This window comes from Orcinus orca, chromosome 13 (genome assembly GCF_937001465.1).
Source record: "Orcinus orca chromosome 13, mOrcOrc1.1, whole genome shotgun sequence".
NCBI lineage: Eukaryota > Metazoa > Chordata > Mammalia > Artiodactyla > Delphinidae > Orcinus > Orcinus orca.
The window spans coordinates 90425029-90445030 of NC_064571.1; the positions used below are offsets into that span (position 1 = coordinate 90425029).

Here is a 20002-nt window from a genome sequence, read left to right on the forward strand (position 1 = left end):
TGTTAATTTCTGCTGTACAGCAAAGTGATTCAGTTATACATATATATTCTTTTTCATATTCTTTTCCATTATAGGTTATTACGAGACATTGAGTGTGGTTCCCTGTGCTATACAGTAGGTCCTTGTTGTTTGCCCGTTTTGTATACAGTAGTGTATATATGTTAATCCCATACTCCCAATTTATCCCTCTCCCCCATCTTTCCCCTTTGGTAACCAGGAGTTTGTTTTCTATGTCTGTGAATCTCTTTCTGTTTTGGAAATAAGTTCATTTGTGTCTCTTTTTTTTAGATTCCACATATAAGCGAGATATCATATGATATTTGTCTTTGGCTTACTTCACTTATGAGAACCGGAAAGAGTATGATAACCTCTAGGTCCATCCATGTTGCTGCAGCTGGCAGTATTCCATTCTTTTTCATGGCTGAGTAATATTCCACTGTATACATGTACCACATCTCCTTTATCCATCCATCTGTCAATGGACACGTAGGTTGCTTCCATGTCCTGGCTATTGTAAGTAGTGCTGAATATTGGGGTGCATGTATCTTTAATTTAAATTTATTTATTTATTTATTTATTTATTTTTGGCTGTGTTGGGTCCCCGTTTCTGCACGAGGGCTTTCTCTGGTTGCGGCAAGCAGGGGCCACTCTTCATCGTGGTGCGCAGGCCTCTCACTATCATGGCCTCTTGTTGCAGAGCACAGGCCCCAGATGCGCAGGCTCAGTAGTTGTGGCTCACAGGCCCAGTTGCTCCACGCCATGTGGGATCCTCCCAGACCAGGGCTTGAACTCGTGTTCCCTGCACTGGCAGGCAGACTCTCAACCACTGCGCCACCAGGGAAGCCCCGAAGGGGGGCATGTATCTTTTTGAGTTATAGTTTTTTCAGGATATTTGCCCAGGAGTGGGATTGCTGGATCATATGAGAACTCTATTTAGTTTTTTAAGGAATCTCCATACTGTTCTCCATAGTGACTACACACCAATTTACATTCCCACCAACAGTGTGGAAGGGCTCCCTTTCTCTACACCCTCTTCAGCATTTATTATTTGTAGAGTTTTTGATGATGGCCATTCTGACCAGTGTGAGGTGACACTCATTGTAGTTTTGATTTGCATTTCTCTAATAATTAGTGATGTTGACCATCTTTTCATGTGCCTCTTGGCCATCTGGATGTCTTCTTTGGAGAGATGTCTATTTAGGTCTTCTGCCCGTTTTTTGATTGGGTTGTTTGTTTTTTTGATACTGAGTTCTGTGAGTTGTTTGTATCTTTTGGAGATTAATCCCTTGTCGGTTGCATCATTTGCAAATATTTTCTCCCATTCTGGGTTTGTCTTTTCAGTTCTCCCCATCAGTCTCAACTACTGTAATTCAAGGTAGCAGCACTGGTGCAACTTCAGGAGCTCCACAGTATCCCTTCAGTACTGAGTGTCACAGCAGCGTTGAATATCCCTGTAATATTGAGCATCCCAGCAGTGTTGAGGAGTATCACAGTAGTATTAAGCAGGACTGCAGTACTAAGTACACCTGCAGCATCAGCTGTTGCTATGGTATTAAGTACTGCTGCAGCGTCTAGGACCTGTGCTAGCACAAAGTGGAACAATCACTTGCTAATGATGTCACAGTTGCTGCCTCCAGTGTTCAATTCGTCTGGACTAAATGCAGACCGAAACGTCCGTGTTGCTGTGCTGTTGTTAAATGTGACCTAGAGCACTCTTGTCAACTTGTAAATATCAAGACCGATAAAGTTGAAAGCAGTATATGCAGCTGACAGCCTAAGCGCGCACGGTGTTCATTTCCAGCAGTTTCCGCTCTGGACGTGTTCTCTAAGCTGATGTAAGTAGGATGCTTAAGAGGCTTCTCTCCTGACCTGGCAGAGTTGTGCTCACGTAGCAGGTGAAAAGTCCGGTCATATTCTGACCTAGTGCCTGTCACTGACTCTCTCTGGCCTTAGCTTCTTCCTTTTCTAGGTGAAGGGTTAGATGGAGTGATTGCTGGGGTCCTCTCTCCTCCAGACTCTGCTGTTCTGAGAGTGTTGTCTTAGGAGTATCCCAGCACGTGGCTCCCCAGGCCATCATGAACTGGCCACTTCAGGAACCCTTTTAACCATCCGAGATTTTTAGCTCAAATAGGAAGAGTCAAAGTGAATTTACAGAGCAGTTTAATTTGTCGATCTCACTGCCAAGGAGTACACTGGCTGTTGGGGTGATTTTATCCGCCATTCTCAACATTCTCCCCCTTGCAGTCTTACAAGTGGCAGGTGTAGTAAATGCTGTTTTGCAGATGGAAAGGCGAGGGCAAGCATGTCATTGAAAGCTGGGTGCTGGTGGAACCAACCTGAAGACCAGGAGGCTCACAGCAAAATCATCAGTAAAATATCAATCAATAGAAAGCAATGTATTGAACACCCACTCCTTCACTGGCACAGCGGCAGCTTAGAATAATTAATTCAATAGCACACCCTAATGCCAAGGAGGATAAAATGAACACACATGAAAAAGTCAGTAACAATATAGTTACAAAAAGGATGCTAAGTATCTGATGGTGCAGAGCTTTTAAAGACAGAGGATCCTGAATTCCAGACTGACCAGTGGTGACTTTATGGAAAAAGCAGAACTTGACATGGTCTGGGAGGGTCAGCGTGAGAGGAAATAGAGAAGTAGGGCTGGAAAGAAGGAGGGGAGGAAGGGGGAGAGGGAGGAGGGGAAAGCACGTGCTGCAGGCGCTATGCTCATACCACGGCTGCTTTAGTTGAATTCTTTTGACTTTGGAAGAACAGAGAAACACAGGTTATTTCCGGTGAAAAGAAAAACGGGAGGGGGATCCTGTAAGGATTTCAAGATTTCTTTTAAAATACAAGAAACAGTCCCAGCAGCCACTTAACCAAATCTCCTGGAAAGCGGGTTTGGGGAAAGGGTGCTGGTTTCTCTGTGTCTCCACCCATCCTCCCTGGTGGACGTCAGCCCTGTGGACCACGGACCCACCAGGCTGCTGCCTTCCCCTGGGGAAGTGTTCTTCTTGAGTCAAAATAAATTATACAGTGATTTTTTTTATGTTTTATTTGAATCTTTAAACTGCCATTCAAGGCAATAAGTATTTCATAACAGGCTACATCATTTAAAATGATAAAAGAAAAACCCATAAAGCAAGTCTCTGCCTTGCAGAAACAGAATTTTTTTAATCCTCTAAAGCCATAACGTCAAGTAAATATTTTGAAAATTTATTCATTGAATGTCTTACAATGCCTAGAACATTTATGTCACATTTAACTTAAAAATATGTACTATTCAAATCAGTCTGTCTCTCGTTTACAATACTATACAGAGAATAAAAGAACAAAATTAAGGAAATATGTCAATATGTAGTCAAAACTGAATTGGTTTTATTAATGTATATGTTGTTGAAAAGATATCAGGAGGATGTCTGGAATGCCAGCCATTTAATTGAATAATTCAGTGAATTAAGTTACTTCTGCAGTATTTTTAAATACCTTTATATATTCTAAAGACATGTAGGAATACCCCTTTAAAAGTTCAGTGGTAAAGAGGGATGTCAACTGTACACAAGACAAGAGGAGGGAGAGAATAACAGAAAGAGAGCTCAGATTTCCGGAGCTCCTTCCACATAGTCAGAAGGTGTTTCATGTATGTTTTTATGTTTTTCATTTGCTGCTAAGAGTCTGAATTAGGTATTACTGTACCCATCTTACAGATGGAGAAATTGAGGCTGGTAGGGATTAAATAAGCTGCCCAAGGTTGAACAGTTGTGTAATCTTGAGCAAGTTACTTAAGTATATGTTCTCAGCAGAGTCGCTTTTGTGTTTATGTAGCTCTGATGCTGTTCACAGACTCTCCGCATGTGTGATGACCTGAACCCTCTAACGTCTGCGTAGATACGGCCCAGCCTTCCAGGGCAGGTTCAAAACCCACCTCCTGCTGTGACATCCATCCTGGCCCAGGTCACTCTTCTCCCGCTCCTGTGGCCTCCCGGGGGCTCCGAGTGCTGTCCCGGGGTTGCAGGTTTCTCTGCTCCCACCCCCTCCAGCCAGACAGGGAGCCCTGGGGGAGCAGCTCAGGCCTCCTCGGAGCCCTCAGGGCACTTGGACAGTCCTCTGTCCTCTGCATCTCCTCCCTTTCCTCAAATGCCCGTCTTCCTAGGGGTCTGTCAGTCCTCTCTCTCCACTCTTCCCCAGGAAGCCAGCCCCATCCCACTGTGCACTGACCGCCCCAAGCCAGTGTTGCCAGCCAGACCTCTCTCCTGAGTCCACCCCTCTTGCTGCTGTGGGAACTGCGACCGCGCATGTTTAGCCCACCCGAGTCAGCCTGACCTTCCTGCCCCTCTGCCACCAAAAATCCCAACAAGACCCGGAGCCTTCCGCACCCTCCAATCAGTGGGTGTGAGCCGGGCTCCTCCAGCCTCTTCACCGTACTGCAGCCACAGGAAGGTGTTTACAGTGCGCAAACGACGCCCTGTAGGACTCTTCCCACTGACCACCTTGTGATGGGCACCTCTGTCTCCAGGGCTGTCCCTGCCATCCCACGGATGCAGTCACACCACTGTCTCTGTCTCTCTCTGTGTCTTTCTCTCCTGCCCCATTCGTATCGGGTCCTCTGTGAAGCTTTCCTGACCCTCTGTCCTGTCCACGAGGGTGACTCTCTGCTCCTGTCCTGTGAGGTGAGGGCTGTGTCTGCACTGCTCAAGGGAAGGTTTCCTGAACAAAAGAATCAATCTCTTCATTCAGCAGCATTTATGGCGAGCCTACCTACCACATGACAGATGTCAGAGAAGCAAATGTGTCAATGGACCCTCAGTAGAGCCCAGTGAGGGAGGAGCACAGCGTCTCTCCCTCTCTAGAGATCAGAAGCGAAGACGGGGGGCGCGGGGTGGGTGTCAACACCTGCTTAGTGTTACTCAGCCTTGAGATTTTCAGCAAGGAGCTCAGGATCTGCCCCTCAACATGGGAATTATAATAGCACGTGTCTCACAGGGTCATCGTAGAGTTTAATGGATCCGTATATGTAGAGATTTTAGGAAACACCAGGCACATAATAAGTGATCTGTGAGCGGTGTTGGCATTAGCCGAGCTGCCAGGAGAAGCCAGGACTCCAGGATCATGTTCACATAGGATTTCTATTATTCCAAACTAATTATGTATCCTTGACACATTGAGGCTCTCCAAGCAACACAAGAAACAGATCACCCGTAAGAGCAGAGGCCACAAAGAACCCTCCTGAGCCTCGGAAGCGACCGCGGCCTTTCTAGGCTCCATGAGCATCGTCCTCAGCGGGGAGAGGCCAGCGCCAAGACCATCTCATGCTACATCCTTGTCTCCTGTCAGCAGCTGTAACGAGAGGGCTCTGAGCAGGGCACACTCGGCCAAATGTGTTTTTCAGTTTCTCAGACCCTGTCCCCTGTTTGTATTAAAATTGGAGACGTGAAAATGTCAAGCAAAAGACCATTAAAAATAACACGGAAATTGGCCTCGAGAGCATGTAATACACAATATTTTATATATGCGTTTGCTGCAGAAACTCCGGAAACTCCGTGGCAGGTAACCAATTTTCTAGAACAACCTGACACAAAAGACTGAACGTTGTTTAAGTCAAGTTAACATCAGAAGGACTGTAAAAGCTACAGCAACTAAATGACCTACCAAGACACCCAAACGAGCAGAGTAGCTGCAGAATAGCAAAGCCTGGAGGCTGATTCGCAACTTTAAGTAACTCAAGGAGGTTAAAGCCTGCGCTATCGCGATCTTATGAGTCATCATACGGACACTTTGAAGGTTCCACTGTGTGAGAAACATATAAATGCATTTATTGTCATCTTCGAATGTTGCATATTATATAGAGTGATAAGGATACAGGAGAGGGTGTGTGAAGGAGTTGTCAGTACGCCGACCTGGCCTCCGGGCTCACCTCTCAGCTCGGAGGCGGGTAGACCCGGCAGGTACAACAGCTACTCACGCCGGAAGCGGCTCAGCTACAGGGATCAGCAGAGACATTCACCCCAGCGGCACCCTTGTCCTTCAGAGGTGGCTGGGTCTGAGTCTGCTGTAAGTATACAGCATGCATTCCCTTGAGGGGCTGGGCTTCCTTGCAGTCACAGTTTTGTGACCTGCCTCCCAAAGCTCGGCCCCTCCCTCCCTGTCCCCTACTCAGCTTCCCGCGTGTCCAGTGAGAAGCCTTCCCATCGGTTTCTCACTCAGCAGATATTTACTGAGAACCTACTCTGTCCAGTACGGTAGCCATTGGACTCTTGAAACGTGACTAGTGCATCTGAGGAATTCATTTAAAAATCTCCTTTAATTTTTTTAATTGGCTGCACATGACTAGTGGCTACTGTGTTGGGTGCTGCATCTCTAAAGACAGAGCAATCCCTTAAACACGGGCCATTTTCTCTGTCTCGTGAAGGAGAAAGACAGTATGTCAACCGATAATCACACTAGGATGTGATAAGTGCTTTCATTACTAATAAATGGAGAAAACTACGGTTTGTTCATTCCACAATATTCATGGAGTAGCCGTCAAACACAAGGTTCCATTCGCTGCTGTGGGAAACAGGCGGCTGTTCCCATGGTGGAGGCCTGGCGACAGTGCTGAGAAGCAGAATGGAGGCGTGCAACACCGACCATGGATTCCAAGCCCTAAGTGAAGCTTGGACCCTCCTGCGCAGGTGAAGGGCCAGCCATGGCGCCTGCCAAGTTCTCTACCTGGGGTTTCATGTTGGCACCAGGTTCCCAATTTTTCCTAAGACTCTGCCATTTGTTCTGTCATGCTAGGGACATTCCAGAACTGTGGGGGGTTGTTGGATTTTTAGAAAGACTCATGTGCGTTGATAGACATGAGTCTGGATGAATCTGAAGGAGGTTGCAGCTGGAAAGCAGTCTGGCTTTTCCAGCACTTGGACCAGCGGCACCTGCTAGGTGGGAGAAAAGCAACACCTGCTCTTCCTCAGCTGTGCAAATTCTGTCCCGCTGGCCACCCCATCAGCAGATGCAAGGTCCACACATGGCTTTGGGAGGCTCCACACTCCCCAACACGGGTCCCAGAGTCACTTCCCAAGGCTTCACTTTGAAACATTCCAAACCACTGGGTTTCATAGACCAGGAAGCGTCTGTCTATGGGAGTGGGTTCTTCATCCGGGAGCTGTTTGGCACACGTAAAGTGAAGTCTGTCCTGTGGGCTTGAATTCGGTTGTCGTGTTTAAGGTAGATACCAGGAACTCACAGTCAGCGTGAGTGGGTCAAATAGAGACGGGACAAAATGAATCTGTTTGTAGGAAGAGCGCAATTTTAGTTCCAGTTTACATTCGTAGCTGTAGAAAAAAGCGTGAGCATCAAACCATGGGAACTGGCAGAAGACACTGGAAGCTTGAGGCCAGCTAATTCCAGAAAGTTGGAAAAAATGAATCCAAATGGTTTACAAAATGTAGGATAAGGAAGTAAAACCAATTCAGGTAACAATAGAAGGGCAGTCTCCATTCTCCTACTCTGAATTTTGCAACCCTACCGTGTAAGGTCTGAGCTCCCGTTAGCATCTTGCGATGTGGGGCTGCTGAGAGGGGACAGACTCAACAAGAAGCCCACCGCAGTGCTGGGTTTACGCCATCTACAGACATTCCATTGCCAAGTGGAGGTGGGGCCGTTTTGAGTAACATGACTGAATAGCACAAGGTCTGCTGTTTTCCCATCATTTCCCAGCATCTGAATGAATCTGATAGTGAAAGCAGGCCCGTTGTCTGTCTCCGTGAACACCTGGTGTGCAGGTAGCATTGATGCCGAGCAGACACATCCAACAACTTGTTGATGAACTAAGACAAGAGAGAAGAGTTTGGGGAAGGTAACAATAGTCCTCATGAGCTGCCGGTTCACAGACAGAGCCCGAAGAAGAAGAATACTTATCGTTACACTTACTAATTTATTCAGATAAACGCAGTGAATACACTAACAAGTCCACTCAGATCCAGGACCACGTCTCGAGAAGATTCGCTGGAATGGAAGTTGGACTTGACCCGTCGTCAGGGATGGAGGCAGGGAGGGGCTACGGAATGTTTGCCTCAGATCATTGACTCAGATTCTCCCCAAATCCATGTAAACGTTCACATAAAAGAAATCTCAGATACCTGTTTATTTCCTATGAGAAACACTCTCTAGACCAAAATTTGTTTCCTTCAGTTTTTTCTGATTATAATAAGCATTATCTGTTTTGATTATTGTATTTTTACAATATGAGAACAGTCAAAAGGCAGAAGACTCATCACTCTGTGTTTCACGGGTGGGAGCTCTGCCTGCTTCCCCCCGACCCTATCTCGTCTCTCACGCTCTCAATCTGTCCTCACTGCACCTGCTGTCAGCTTCCCAACATGCAACTGTGATCGCATCATCGATTGCGTGAAGGAACTCAAATAACTCCCATCATTAGCCTACAAGGATGGTCTGACCCCGAAGGGCTCTCAGGGCTTCGCACCATCCTCACACCTCCTCCCAGACATCTGAGGCCTGTCTCCAGCGTAGCCTCTTCCTGGGGACGCCCCAGCTCCCTTCGCTGGCTGCCCCTCTATTTTATGATGTAGTGCCCTCTCTATACTTTTATCATAGTGTCTGTCACACGCTCTATTCACTCAACAACTATTGGATGAGTGCCCATGACTCCCCGGGCATTTGGTCCACGGTGGTAAACAGTGGCCAGAGGTTCTAAAGCAGAATTACTGCCATGTCTGAGTCCCTACTGGGCCATAAGTGACTTGAAGGGTGGATCTGTGCCTTTCACCTCTGAGTCTCCTGCACAGCACGGGGCCCAGCAAAGAGGAGGCTCCCAAAATAAATACACACTGGGTGGGTTCATGACTGAATGAATATTTTACCATTCCTAGGTCCAAAAGTGAGCCAGTCATAGTCTGCAGGAATCCCCTATTGAAGTGTTCACTTAGTGATGAAGATCACACATCTCATTTTAGACACACAGAACAATTGCCAACAGCATTTTCCCGGATGTCTTTTCTCCCCATTCCTTGCAGTATATATACATATAGAGTTTCCAGGAAGAAAAAGACTCCAATTAGCAACAATGCTTTGGAAAATTGCCCCTTTTCAAGGAAAGGTTATGAGCTCTTGCTGTAAGGGTCTCACCCAAGTTTGGGCCAGTTTTAGCAAGATTAGTGCTGACTGCCAAATACACCAAGTCTGCTTTCTGTGACGCCAGGGCAGGACTGACACCTTCTACGGAGCCTGAACCTTGCTCCCATCAAAGGCATGTACGGTCCACCTCCTTTGAGTGGTCATTCTGTCTACAGATATAATTTTATCTAGAGAATGTACAAATATCCAAATATATCCAAAGCTTTTTTGCAACTTCTATATTTTCATATTTCACAAAAATGTATATATGTTAATATAGTATGAATGAACTAATTCTTTTTTTTAAATGTGCGTTGCACACCATGTGCGTTCGGTAAGATGTTTAGTGAACTTGTGCTGTCGATTACATGATGTTGCTGTGCACGTGCTTCGTAAACCATCCCCGGGGGTGCTGTGAAGATCCCTGTGTGATCACGTGGACGGCAGTGATAAGGGACGAGGAGAGGAGAGAAAAGTTTAGCAGCCCCAGACACCAGCCAGCTGTGTCTCTGTGGAATGTCGCTCTGTGCACAGGTGCCGGCGCACTCGTGGGAGTCCGTGTGCTCACATCCTTTCTGCGTTCGTGCCGAAACTCTGCCTCTTCATCCGGGGCTCCCGTCGCCCTGATCCTCAAAGACAGTAACTCAGATCTTCTCTCTCTTTTCTAACAGCGTGTATGGCTGCCCCTTGGCTAAAAAAAGAAAAACACAAGACAAACAGCCCCAAGAACCGGCTCCCAAGCGAAAACCGTTTGCGGTGAAAGCGGACAGCTCGTCGGTGGATGAGTGTTACGACAGCGACGGCACGGAGGATGGGGACGAGAAGGACGAGGCCGAGGAGGAGGACGGCTCAGACGAGGACGACGAGCCGCGGGACGACGACGACGACGACGACGAGGGGGGCCGGGACGAGGACATCGAGGACGAGGATGAGGACGGCGAGGACGGCGAGGACGACGAGGACGACGACGACGAGGAGGACGACGAGGATGACGACGACGACGAGGACGACGACGAGGAGAACGGTAATCTGCAGCGCGGTGGCGGGGACCGAGCGGTGGGCGGGGCCGCTTCCGGGAGGATGGTCCGGGGCCGGCGGCCGTTGCGCATGCGTGCTTGATGCCCACGGGATTAGGCGGCCGGGGCAGCGCTGGGAGGCGCGGCTGTGCGTGTGTCTTTCCCTTTCCTTTTAGAGAAGTTCTTTAAATCATCCATCAGACATTAGATGTTGCTTCGGTCACGTTGTCACTCAGACTGGTCATCCCCAGAGTCTGCTGAAGTATCTGTGGTGTGCACGTCTGCTTAGCTTGGCAACTTTTATCCAGAGAGTTCAGTTTGCCTGTTCTCGGAGGCTCCACCCGAGAGATCCCCGTCATGAGCCGCTCCGGTGGCTGTGGTGTTGGCACGGGCAGCCCACGTGCCTCCCGGGAGCCGGAAGCCTGTGTGAGCCCTGCTGCAGGAGCTGCTGAAGTAGGTCTGTCCGTCAGTGGCCAAGGCTTTCCTTTAGGGGCCGTCGGGTATGGGTCCGAGGAGGAAGCCGGCTGTAAGGAAGCAATGAATCAACCCGTCATCTGCTTCCATGCTCAAGAGCTGTGTTTTCTGATCCAGGGAGACAGACACACGAAGGGCACGTTGCGCAGGGTAGTGGCATCTTTGGGCAAAAATTTCAGGTGGTTGTGCGTTTACATTCAGCTTACTGTTAGTGCCAGACTCAGAAATAGGACTTCAAAGCCAGTCCCTTCACAGAAGTCCTGTCTTTTCTAGAAGGACGTGGGAGGTCGCTAAAGAGCCTAGTTCTAGGCTTCTCTGGTGTAGAGCTTGCCTCAGAGAAATGGCAAAGCAGGTTGAAAAAGTGGAGGGAATATTTTTCCCTTACACTTCTTCCTTGGTCTCAAAGCTCTCCAAGAATCTGAATTCTGAGGAAGGCTAATTCCTCAACACAAAGGACAATGGTTTCAGCCGATGGAGAGAGAGTTTTTAGATTAGGCAGGTGTGAATTGGTTGTTGCTAATCCCATGGAGTGGGCATGAATCAACTTTCCTCCTTCAGGGGTTACACTAGTTTGTTCCAGGAAACCTGGCTTTTATGAAAGAATCCTCGATTGTTACTGTAGTTTAGGGTCCTTATGAAAACAACTGACTGCTTAACTTACATGGATAATACAAACGTATCTGTATATAAATGCATACACACGCACACACGCGCACACACATGCATAAACTTCATGCATTAAAATCTGGTCTCCCCAGGTTACTTTTCTTGTCTTGTTATTATAGGTCGTGGCGCGGAGACAGCCTAAGGAGTAGCAATAGCACACACCCACAGACACACACCGTTCGCTCTGCTAAGCAGACCGTGGTGTCATTAATGAGACGATGGCTCTTTCATGCTGAGTATTAAAAACAGCAGCTCTGGGTAATAAAATATGTGGAAAGTTGGAGAATCGACCAATTTGGCAAATTGTTTCTGGACCCTGTATTACATGCGCGTAGCTCTGGGTGAGATCGTTCGTTGTTGAGGCTGACTCATGATTTGTACCTTAACCATGGCTTCTTATGAAGATAGTATAAAATACTGCTCCTTCATATTCTCGTTCTATGTTTAGAAAGCGGCAGACATTAATATTTGAAGTTATGGGTGTTTGTGGGTGTGGTGAATTAGGGTCGGAGATATTTGCACATATGCATCATTTAACCAAGTGCCTTAACCAGAGTCTAGGCTCTGCTCTCCGTTTGCTAGAATTAAACTTTCCATTTTAATTTACTTAGGGCCATATTTTAAATAATCTACTTTTAAAAGTGCAAAATGACGTATTTTGAAAAAGCGATCACAGGCTTATCGAAACAGCTTTAGCGTGTGACTGCACTGGCTTCATTCACTCTGACTTTAAAAAGTGAGAAAGCAGGGCTTCCCTGGTGGCAAAGTGGTTGAGAGTCCACCTGCCGATGCAGGGGACGCGGGTTCGTGCCCCGGTCCGGGAGGATCCCACATGCCGCGGAGCGGCTGGGCCCGTGAGCCATGGACACTGAGCCTGTTCGTCTGGAGCCTGTGCTCCGCAAAGGGAGAGGCCACAACAGGGAGAGACCCACATACCGTAAAAAAAAAAAAAAAAAAGTGAGAAAGCAAACCAAAGATAAAGACATTTTTCTAGGAAAATTCATGCAAGTGGGCATAATCAAGGGGGCGTGATAGAGCCATGAAACAATTGCATAATTATAACATCGGCCCCAGAATGTCTGACTATGTGACCCACCCTGCCTGGTGACCAGCACTCAGTGTTCTGCAAACATGAAGCCCAAGTCGGAGGCATGTAAGGAAGTTGGTTCCAGAAAGAAAATGCCCAGTAGGAGGATGAATGATCAACCCTTGGTCCCTGGTGGCAGAATTCATATTCAGCTCTGGATTCTCCAGCTAAGCACCTTCTAGAATCATCTATTCTGTGAACTTTAAAGGAATCAACTAAAACTACTAAAGAGAGGTTCCGCCGTGGTGGCCACGTGCTGCAAGGCAGATATGTCCATTTTACCAAATACTTGGGCAGTAAGGTGTAATAAGCTACTCCCTCGTAGACAGCCTCTCATCAAGTCCTAAGTCCCAAGGAGTCGTTGGATCAAAGGTAGCCCATGTGATGGACCCTGAACTGTGGCTCTGATCGCTCTAAGTTCTGTGCAGGAAGGCCCAAAGCCTTGCTTGATTTCCAAGTCAAACAAAAGCATCCCTCCTAAGCAGAAACCATTTCCGAGGCCTGATTCCCGGAGAAGGTTTCACCAAGTTCTTCTGTTACAGGGAGAAATCTCCCCTGGAGGAGCCCACGGACAGGTGTTCCAAGACCCCGTGTAGCCAATATCACACAAAGATATGCCAGGTGGCTTATCCAGTGGGTTATTTCATAACCCCCAGGGTCAGGAATCTTCAGGAAGGTTCTAGATCAAGGAGCCACAGCTCTGCTGATGAAGTGCCCATTTTACATGATCAGACTCCTGGCTGTGTGTGACTTACGACAATCAGGCTTCGAAAGGCATGTGCCCATCCATCTCCCACGTTCACGTCCTCCCAAATGCACTTTATTTTACCTGACGGCTACGTTTAGTGCCAAAATCACTCTCAGTCTGTGTGAGTGTCTGCCCCCATAGCCGTGTCTGTAACATGAGAAACCCCACATTGCGTGTCTTTGTCCCCTCCTTGTATTGGCAGAAACTGTTTCTGAAAAACTGGGGAAGGTACTTTCTGTGTCTGGTGACCAGAGTTCTGGGTCAGCATCTCGAAGTCGGTCTTGCGTGTCCCTTGTTGACACTCTTGGCGGTTGTCGCGTTGCTGAGCCAGCAGCAGATCCTCTCCAAGGGGGACTGTGCCTCTTTCTTAGTAAACTGAAGCACAGACGGTGACTGACAGTTAACAGAGTGAGAAGCGAGGCAGGCAGGACTCGGCGCGCGGAGGCATCTCGGGCGCCGAGGGCCGGCTCATAGGGCCTGTCACCGCAGCTGATGGCCACCCGGGGAAACCAGGGCAGCAGATGGAGTCACACGGACGAAGCTTAAGCTGCCCTCAGCCTCCCTAGTCGCTGTAAAGTCTCAGACTACTTCTACCATCCTCCACCTCCGTTATGAACTGGAATGTGAAGTTTATTGAGAGGTCTTGTTACAGAGAAAACAGATGCTTATAAACCACCAAATTATTACACAGGAGCCCACCGATTACAGAAGGACTATTATTGATAACTTGCAAATTAGGGGTTTATTCTAATTCCAAGAGTCCTCTGGCGTTGTAGTTACACGTGAGCCAAAATATTACTAATAATGTACATTTCCAGTCAGTATAGTCATGTACACACTGTGTTTGATCTTCACGGTGATTGTGTAAGACACGGCAGGGTAGAAATTACTTCACTCTCATTGTGCTAATTAGAAACTGAGGCTCAGAAAGATAAGGTTATTTTCAGCAGGTGACAGATATATGGTCGAGCTCTGTCGGTGGTTTCTCTTACCTCAGAGCTCATGTTCTCTTTATCACTCTCTGCTCATCTGAAGAACAGGAATTGCTATCTGAGTAACTCATTTCAGATTACATTAAATGCATCACTAATTAATCAGAATTATATTTTGTCCAGTTGACCTATCATAGGCTGGTCTTTTGCATGAAGAATTTTATTTTCAAAATGCATGTGATGGTCTAAGGTGTAATTATGAGCTTAAAGTTCCCTTGTTATCCTAAAGTTGAGAAAGTTATTATTCAGGGGTCATAGCTTTTTCTAACAGCAGATTTTTTACATGGTATATAGTAAGTACCTTTTCAGAGTCTTATAATTTGAGAAATATAGATTCAATGGTTATTTAATGCCTAGTAAGTTACACTTATTTTCATACTACAGCCCACTAAAAAGAATACATCTTTAAATAATAGATAGACTCACATATGTGTGTATGAAGTAAGTGTATGTATTTAAATCTCCTTATGAGTATATATTGTATCTGCCCACTGACAGGAAAGAAAATTCTGTGAGGAAGAGCACAGCAATTTGCTGTCCAGATGACAGAAATGTTCATGTCCACTGCCTTTATTAACACATAACTGTTTCTTTTTTGTGTGATTTGCTCTGGTTATAACTTTATTTTTTTTAATGTTCATTGGAGTATAATCGATTTACAATGTTGTGTTAGTTTCAGGTGTACAGCAAAGTGAGTCAGTTATACATATACATGTATCCACTCTTTTTAAAATTCTTTTCCCATATAGGCCATTGCAGAGTATTGAGTAGAATTCCCCGTGCTATACAGCAGGTCCTTATTAGTTATCTATTTTATATATAGTAGTGTGTATATGTCCATCCCAATCTCCCAGTTTATCCCCCCCTTACCCCCAGTAACCATAAGTTTGCATAACTGTTTATTAATATATTCTGTTTCTGAAATACATTTGTAAATAAGTAAGGTCCTTTCTTTGCTTACTCTTTATTGAATCTTGGGACTTTCTGGACAATTCAACTTTGAAGACAATTGACTTGGCCATTGGGTTAAATTAGGTAAAAATGCAAACACCTTCCTTTTCTAGAGGCTTTCTGGCTTCATGCTGTTCTATGTGTGAATTAGCCACACATGTGTGGTGGCCTCCTTGGAAGGTCACATCTAAGAAGGAACTGGGGGGTTTGAAGGGCAATGTGAATACTTACGTTGAGAATGTACAGTGTACGGCAAAGCTGCTCTGGGCAGGGTTTAGTGAGCTGACCAGAGGCTGAGTGGCCTGTGAGACGTGGAGCCCAGCAGACTTTGGTCAGGTCACTGCAGCTCGCCTCTCCTCCCATCCGTGGATACCTTCACAATGGTGTGGTCAGTGCCTGTCACATTCTGACTATGGGCTCTGTTCGCACCGCCCTCCCCAGCGAGCAAATCCACACGTAATCCAGCTTCTCTGCAGAAACTCACCTGTGTTTGAAGGGAACTGAAGACAAAACCCGCCCTCACAGACACAACTCTTGTTTTAATTACCAAGTTTCCAGGGTGTTCTTTATTCCACACAGGATGATGCCCTGGGTGCCATGTTATTAAAGCATCATGACAACTTGCAGTCAATGGGCTTGAATTTCCATAAGACAGGACAGAACGAGGAGGGTGAGGGCCTCTCACTGTGGCCTCCGAGCTCCCCAGACTCCCTTTCGATGAGGCACTCGCACTGATCAGCCAGTTACCTCTTACCTCATTCTCAGGAAATGGCCCTGATGCAGGAAGCGAGTTGAGATACGGACAGACTGTGCATCAAAATTAGCCCCCCAGCTTTCTCCTGCAGTCAGCAGAAAATGCAGTGAGTTCTGTGACCAGCGGAGAAACCAAGGTGTGTTTAGTAGGCAAGGTCTCAACTGTGCACTGTCGGGAGAAAGAATATGATGACTTTTTATCATCCTAAAAATTCATCTCTCCCTCCATCCACGAATGCGTCATTTTAGGCAGTTTGGTAAGCGAATACATTGAGTGGATGGCTCCACTACTCAGAAATGAGTAAAGGCAGAATGAGGCATTTCTAGGTATCAGTTTATGATAAAAATTAAACTTTCTTCTTGCAAACTAATTTTGCGTAATTAGAAAATATAATTATATGTTATGTTTCATAAATTTTCAGACTCTTCAATACAAACCAGAAAACTTGCTAACAGGGTGAATTCATGTACATTTGAGACGCAAGCAACGTGCATAAAGTACGGGGAAGAGTCTCTTTTCACATAATAATAAGAAATAGATGTAAGAGAGTAGATCGAACACATTTTTATTCTTTTTATTTTTTTAATTTAAAAGCTTTTAATGACATCACGTATATTTAACAGATAGGGCACAAGTCGAGAGGCACAGGTCACATGACTGAGCACCGGGCCTGGTGACCACCTCCCTGCTCAGGCCCGGCCTCTGGAGTTCATGCCTATCAATGCCATTTTGATCGTGCAGTAAGATGAAAATTGTCATTACAACCGTTACAGTGACAGAGAAATGCACACTGTGTATCAAATAGCAAGGCAATGGAGCAAATTATAACACAGTGTGGCAACGCACAAGCAGGTAACCACTAGGGTAACAGGACTTTGTCCAGTAAATGCTCTTTATTCCATTTGTTTTTAAGGTCCACTTGAAAGGATGACCAGCTTATTTCTTTGTGTTAATTTGATTTTTTTTTTTTTTTTTTTTGTGGTATGCGGGCCTCTCACTGTTGCGGCCTCTCCCGTTGCGGAGCACAGGCTCCGGACGCGCAGGCTCAGCGGCCATGGCTCACGGGCCCAGCCGCTCCGCGGCATGTGGGATATTCCCGGACCGGGACGTGAACCCGTGTCCCCTGCATCGGCAGGCGGACTCTCAACCACTGTGCCACCAGGGAAGCCCCTTAATTTGATTTTTATTCCAAATGCTAGCGTGGCAGAGGGTGGGATAAAGGTCGAAGGCATGTCTCGTAGCCCTGCTTCCCTCACTCTCCCTGGATTTCAGTTTGGCATCCAGAGATTAGGATGACAACACTTGCCTTTCGCTCACCTCACTGCTTGGTTACTAAGCTTTAAAGCAGGTGTGGTCCAGAGAGATGCTGGGGAGAGGCGAGCCATCCAGAGCTGCAAAGTGGCAACCGTGACTCAGGTGGCTTTTGCACGGTTCTCCTCTCTCAGGCACAAACTCAAGCTTGTCTGTAATTCATGGGACCCAAGGTCCATGGCGATACCAAGCAAATATATTATGTACATCAAAGCTGCATTAATTTAAAAGACTCAGGGCCTGGTGAAAGCTCACTTCAAAACACTGGAATGTGTTTTCTGTGTACACAGAAGTGCGCTGGGTTCCATGGGGACACAAAAGCTAAACAGATACCACGCTTTGCCAAAAAGAAACACACATAACAGAGCACGAAAGAGGAGTGTGTACATGAAAATACGCACGCAATCGTGCCTTACAAAGGGCAGAATTAGACACCATAAGCCGAGATGGAGGCTTTAAAGGTTTGAGTTGAAAACAAGAACAAAAGTTTTCAGATTTGAAGATTGTTGAGCTTTAGATTAGGTTACCAAAGAACGTGGTAGTGTTTCTGAAAGGCCTTTTCTGTCTGATGGGGATTGAATACGGTCGAAGAGAAGAACGGGGGCCCCGCGCCGCCCAAGTTCCTCCCAATCAAACATACTCATTGGAATGACCACATCACACCAGTATGTAGAACAGGAGGACCAAAGTTTTCGCAGACTCATTTCTACTCCCTGGTTTACAGCATCAGCAGTAGCAAAAGCAACCTTGTTCTGCTGGGCCAGGGATGTTCAAGGTCGTCCAGTTAATTTGGAAAGTCTCCGAGCTGTGTGTGCGTGCACGCGCATGTGTGCGTGTGTGATTAGAGAGAGAGAGAGAGAGAGAGAGAGAGAGAGAGAGGGATGCAGTTGATTAGTGTGTTTCAGTCCGTCTCAGTCTGAAAACTACTGATTTCAAATAGCTCTTGTCTGGATTGGGGGGTATGACTATCCTATTTCTTAGTCTCCAAACTTAGATAAACCACATACCTAAAATGTCATCAAGTAGAAAGGTCCTCAAAACTTAGTGAACAAATAAAACTTTATTCACTCGCATTCCGTTAATTAAGATCCCTAATGAATAAAAACTTCAAGAAGCATAACTTACACATTCTACATTAAAAATTATTATGCAACTTGGATCCCTTGTGAAAACCATTATTTTTTCCTTCAGTTTATCTCATTTAGCTCAAAGGACATTTTTACATCATGTTTCAGCTTATGAAATGGACAACTTCTAGAATCAAGAAGCCAACAGTTGGGCTTCCCTGGTGGCACAGTGGTTGAGAGTCCGCCTGCCGATGCAGGGGACACGGGTTCGTGCCCCGGTCCAGGAGGATCCCACAATGCCGCGGAGCGGCTGGGCCCGTGAGCCACGGCCGCTGAGCCTGCGCGTCCGGAGCCTGTGCTCCGCAACGGGAGAGGCCACAACGGTGAGAGGCCCGCGTACTGCAAAAATAAATAAATAAATAAAACAAAGAATCCAACAATCCTCTTCTGAGCTGTTGTAGTGATGTTAGCCTGTGCTTTGGATGCCGTCGAGCTGGCAGAATTCTGCCCGGGCCCCCATGCCTCGCTCTGGGCCCGGGAAGCTGACTGTACACGCGTGAGGTCTGACTCGGGGCGTGAAAGGGGATGCATGGCCGTGACCTTCAGCTGTGCTGACAGGGCAGGTGACAGGAAGGGTTGGACTAGAGATGCACAGGGGCTGCGTGTGGACACGGGCCACCCTCCTCCACCACAAGCCCAGACAGCGGGCTTTCCCCTGGAGACGATGCAACAGATGTGCTGGGACCACCTTCTGTGCTTGCGGCATCCTTCCTGCACTGCAGACGCAGCTCTCGGGAGTCGGGTCGGGACCAGACTGTCACCTTCCAAGCCAGGCACCGCCGTGGGGCCCCAGACGCCACAGAGCTGTTCCTCGACCGCACAGTGATCTGGTGGGGGGTGGTTTATATCAAATCTGTGTTACGTAAGTCCACATATAAATTACATATATATATATATTTATAAAAGTCAAAATCAGAGCTCAGCTCCCACTGAATTTCCATGTGCTGGCCCTGCATGGGCCAACATGGTAGCCCCTGGCCACACGGGGTTGTTTAAATATATATTTGTTGAGTTTGAATTTAACTTAAATTAATTAAAATCACATAGTGTTGAAACTCCACACCCTCAGGCCCAGCAGCCTTTGCACCGCAGCCCCTCCTCCCGGCATGTGGTCCCCTCATCTCTCAGGTCTCTGCCCAGAGGCCACCTTCTTGGCAAGCCTGGCCCAACTGCACCTGAAGTGACCCCTGTCCTGACCGCCTGGCCCCTCACAGCACTGGCCACCAGCTGGCATCACTGATTACAGCTATTTTCCGTGTGTTTCTCTTCCGGCCCCTACGCGGTGGCGTCCCCGCCTCCTGGGCGCATCCTTCTGGTCCGAACAGCGGTGAAGTGAATAAAGAAGCTGCATTTGTTCGTGTCCCACAGGCCTGTCAGAAGTGGCCTAAGCAAAACTGTGACCATTAGAACGTCTGTCCGTGATCTGGTAAAGACTTGTCCTATGTCGTCCTCTCCGAAGTTTTGGCATCTTGAAGTTGGAGGAAGATACCTCGAAAAGCCGATATTTGACCCAGTAAGTGCCGACGGATGGAGCTCCTCAGGCCTGCGTCCCCAGGCCTCCGTGTACTGCGTGAGAGCCACGCGGCCGCAGCGAATTGGCCGCCCCTTCCCCGGCCCCGGCCTGCCCCCGAGGGTTGCTCTGCCTCAGACGCCGGACGTGATGCGTGGGTCTCTCCCACGTGGCTCATCTCGGGCTAAGGAAGGCTTTCAGGCCGGGCTGGGAGCTGAGATCAGGAACACGTTAGAAGCGCACAGCTCA

At 47.3% G+C, this 20002-nt stretch overlaps 1 protein-coding gene across 19 annotated transcripts in view; it reads left to right on the plus strand.

Annotated features, from left to right (window-relative positions):
- Positions 1–20002, plus strand: part of MYT1L (myelin transcription factor 1 like) — a 406245-nt gene that overhangs the window by 281851 nt on the left and 104392 nt on the right. For all 19 annotated transcript variants that reach the window (XM_049695859.1, XM_049695858.1, XM_049695861.1 and 16 more), the window contains one exon: positions 9789–10141. In XM_049695859.1, coding sequence (XP_049551816.1) covers positions 9789–10141 — 353 coding nt within the window. The remainder of the gene's footprint in view (positions 1–9788; positions 10142–20002) is intronic.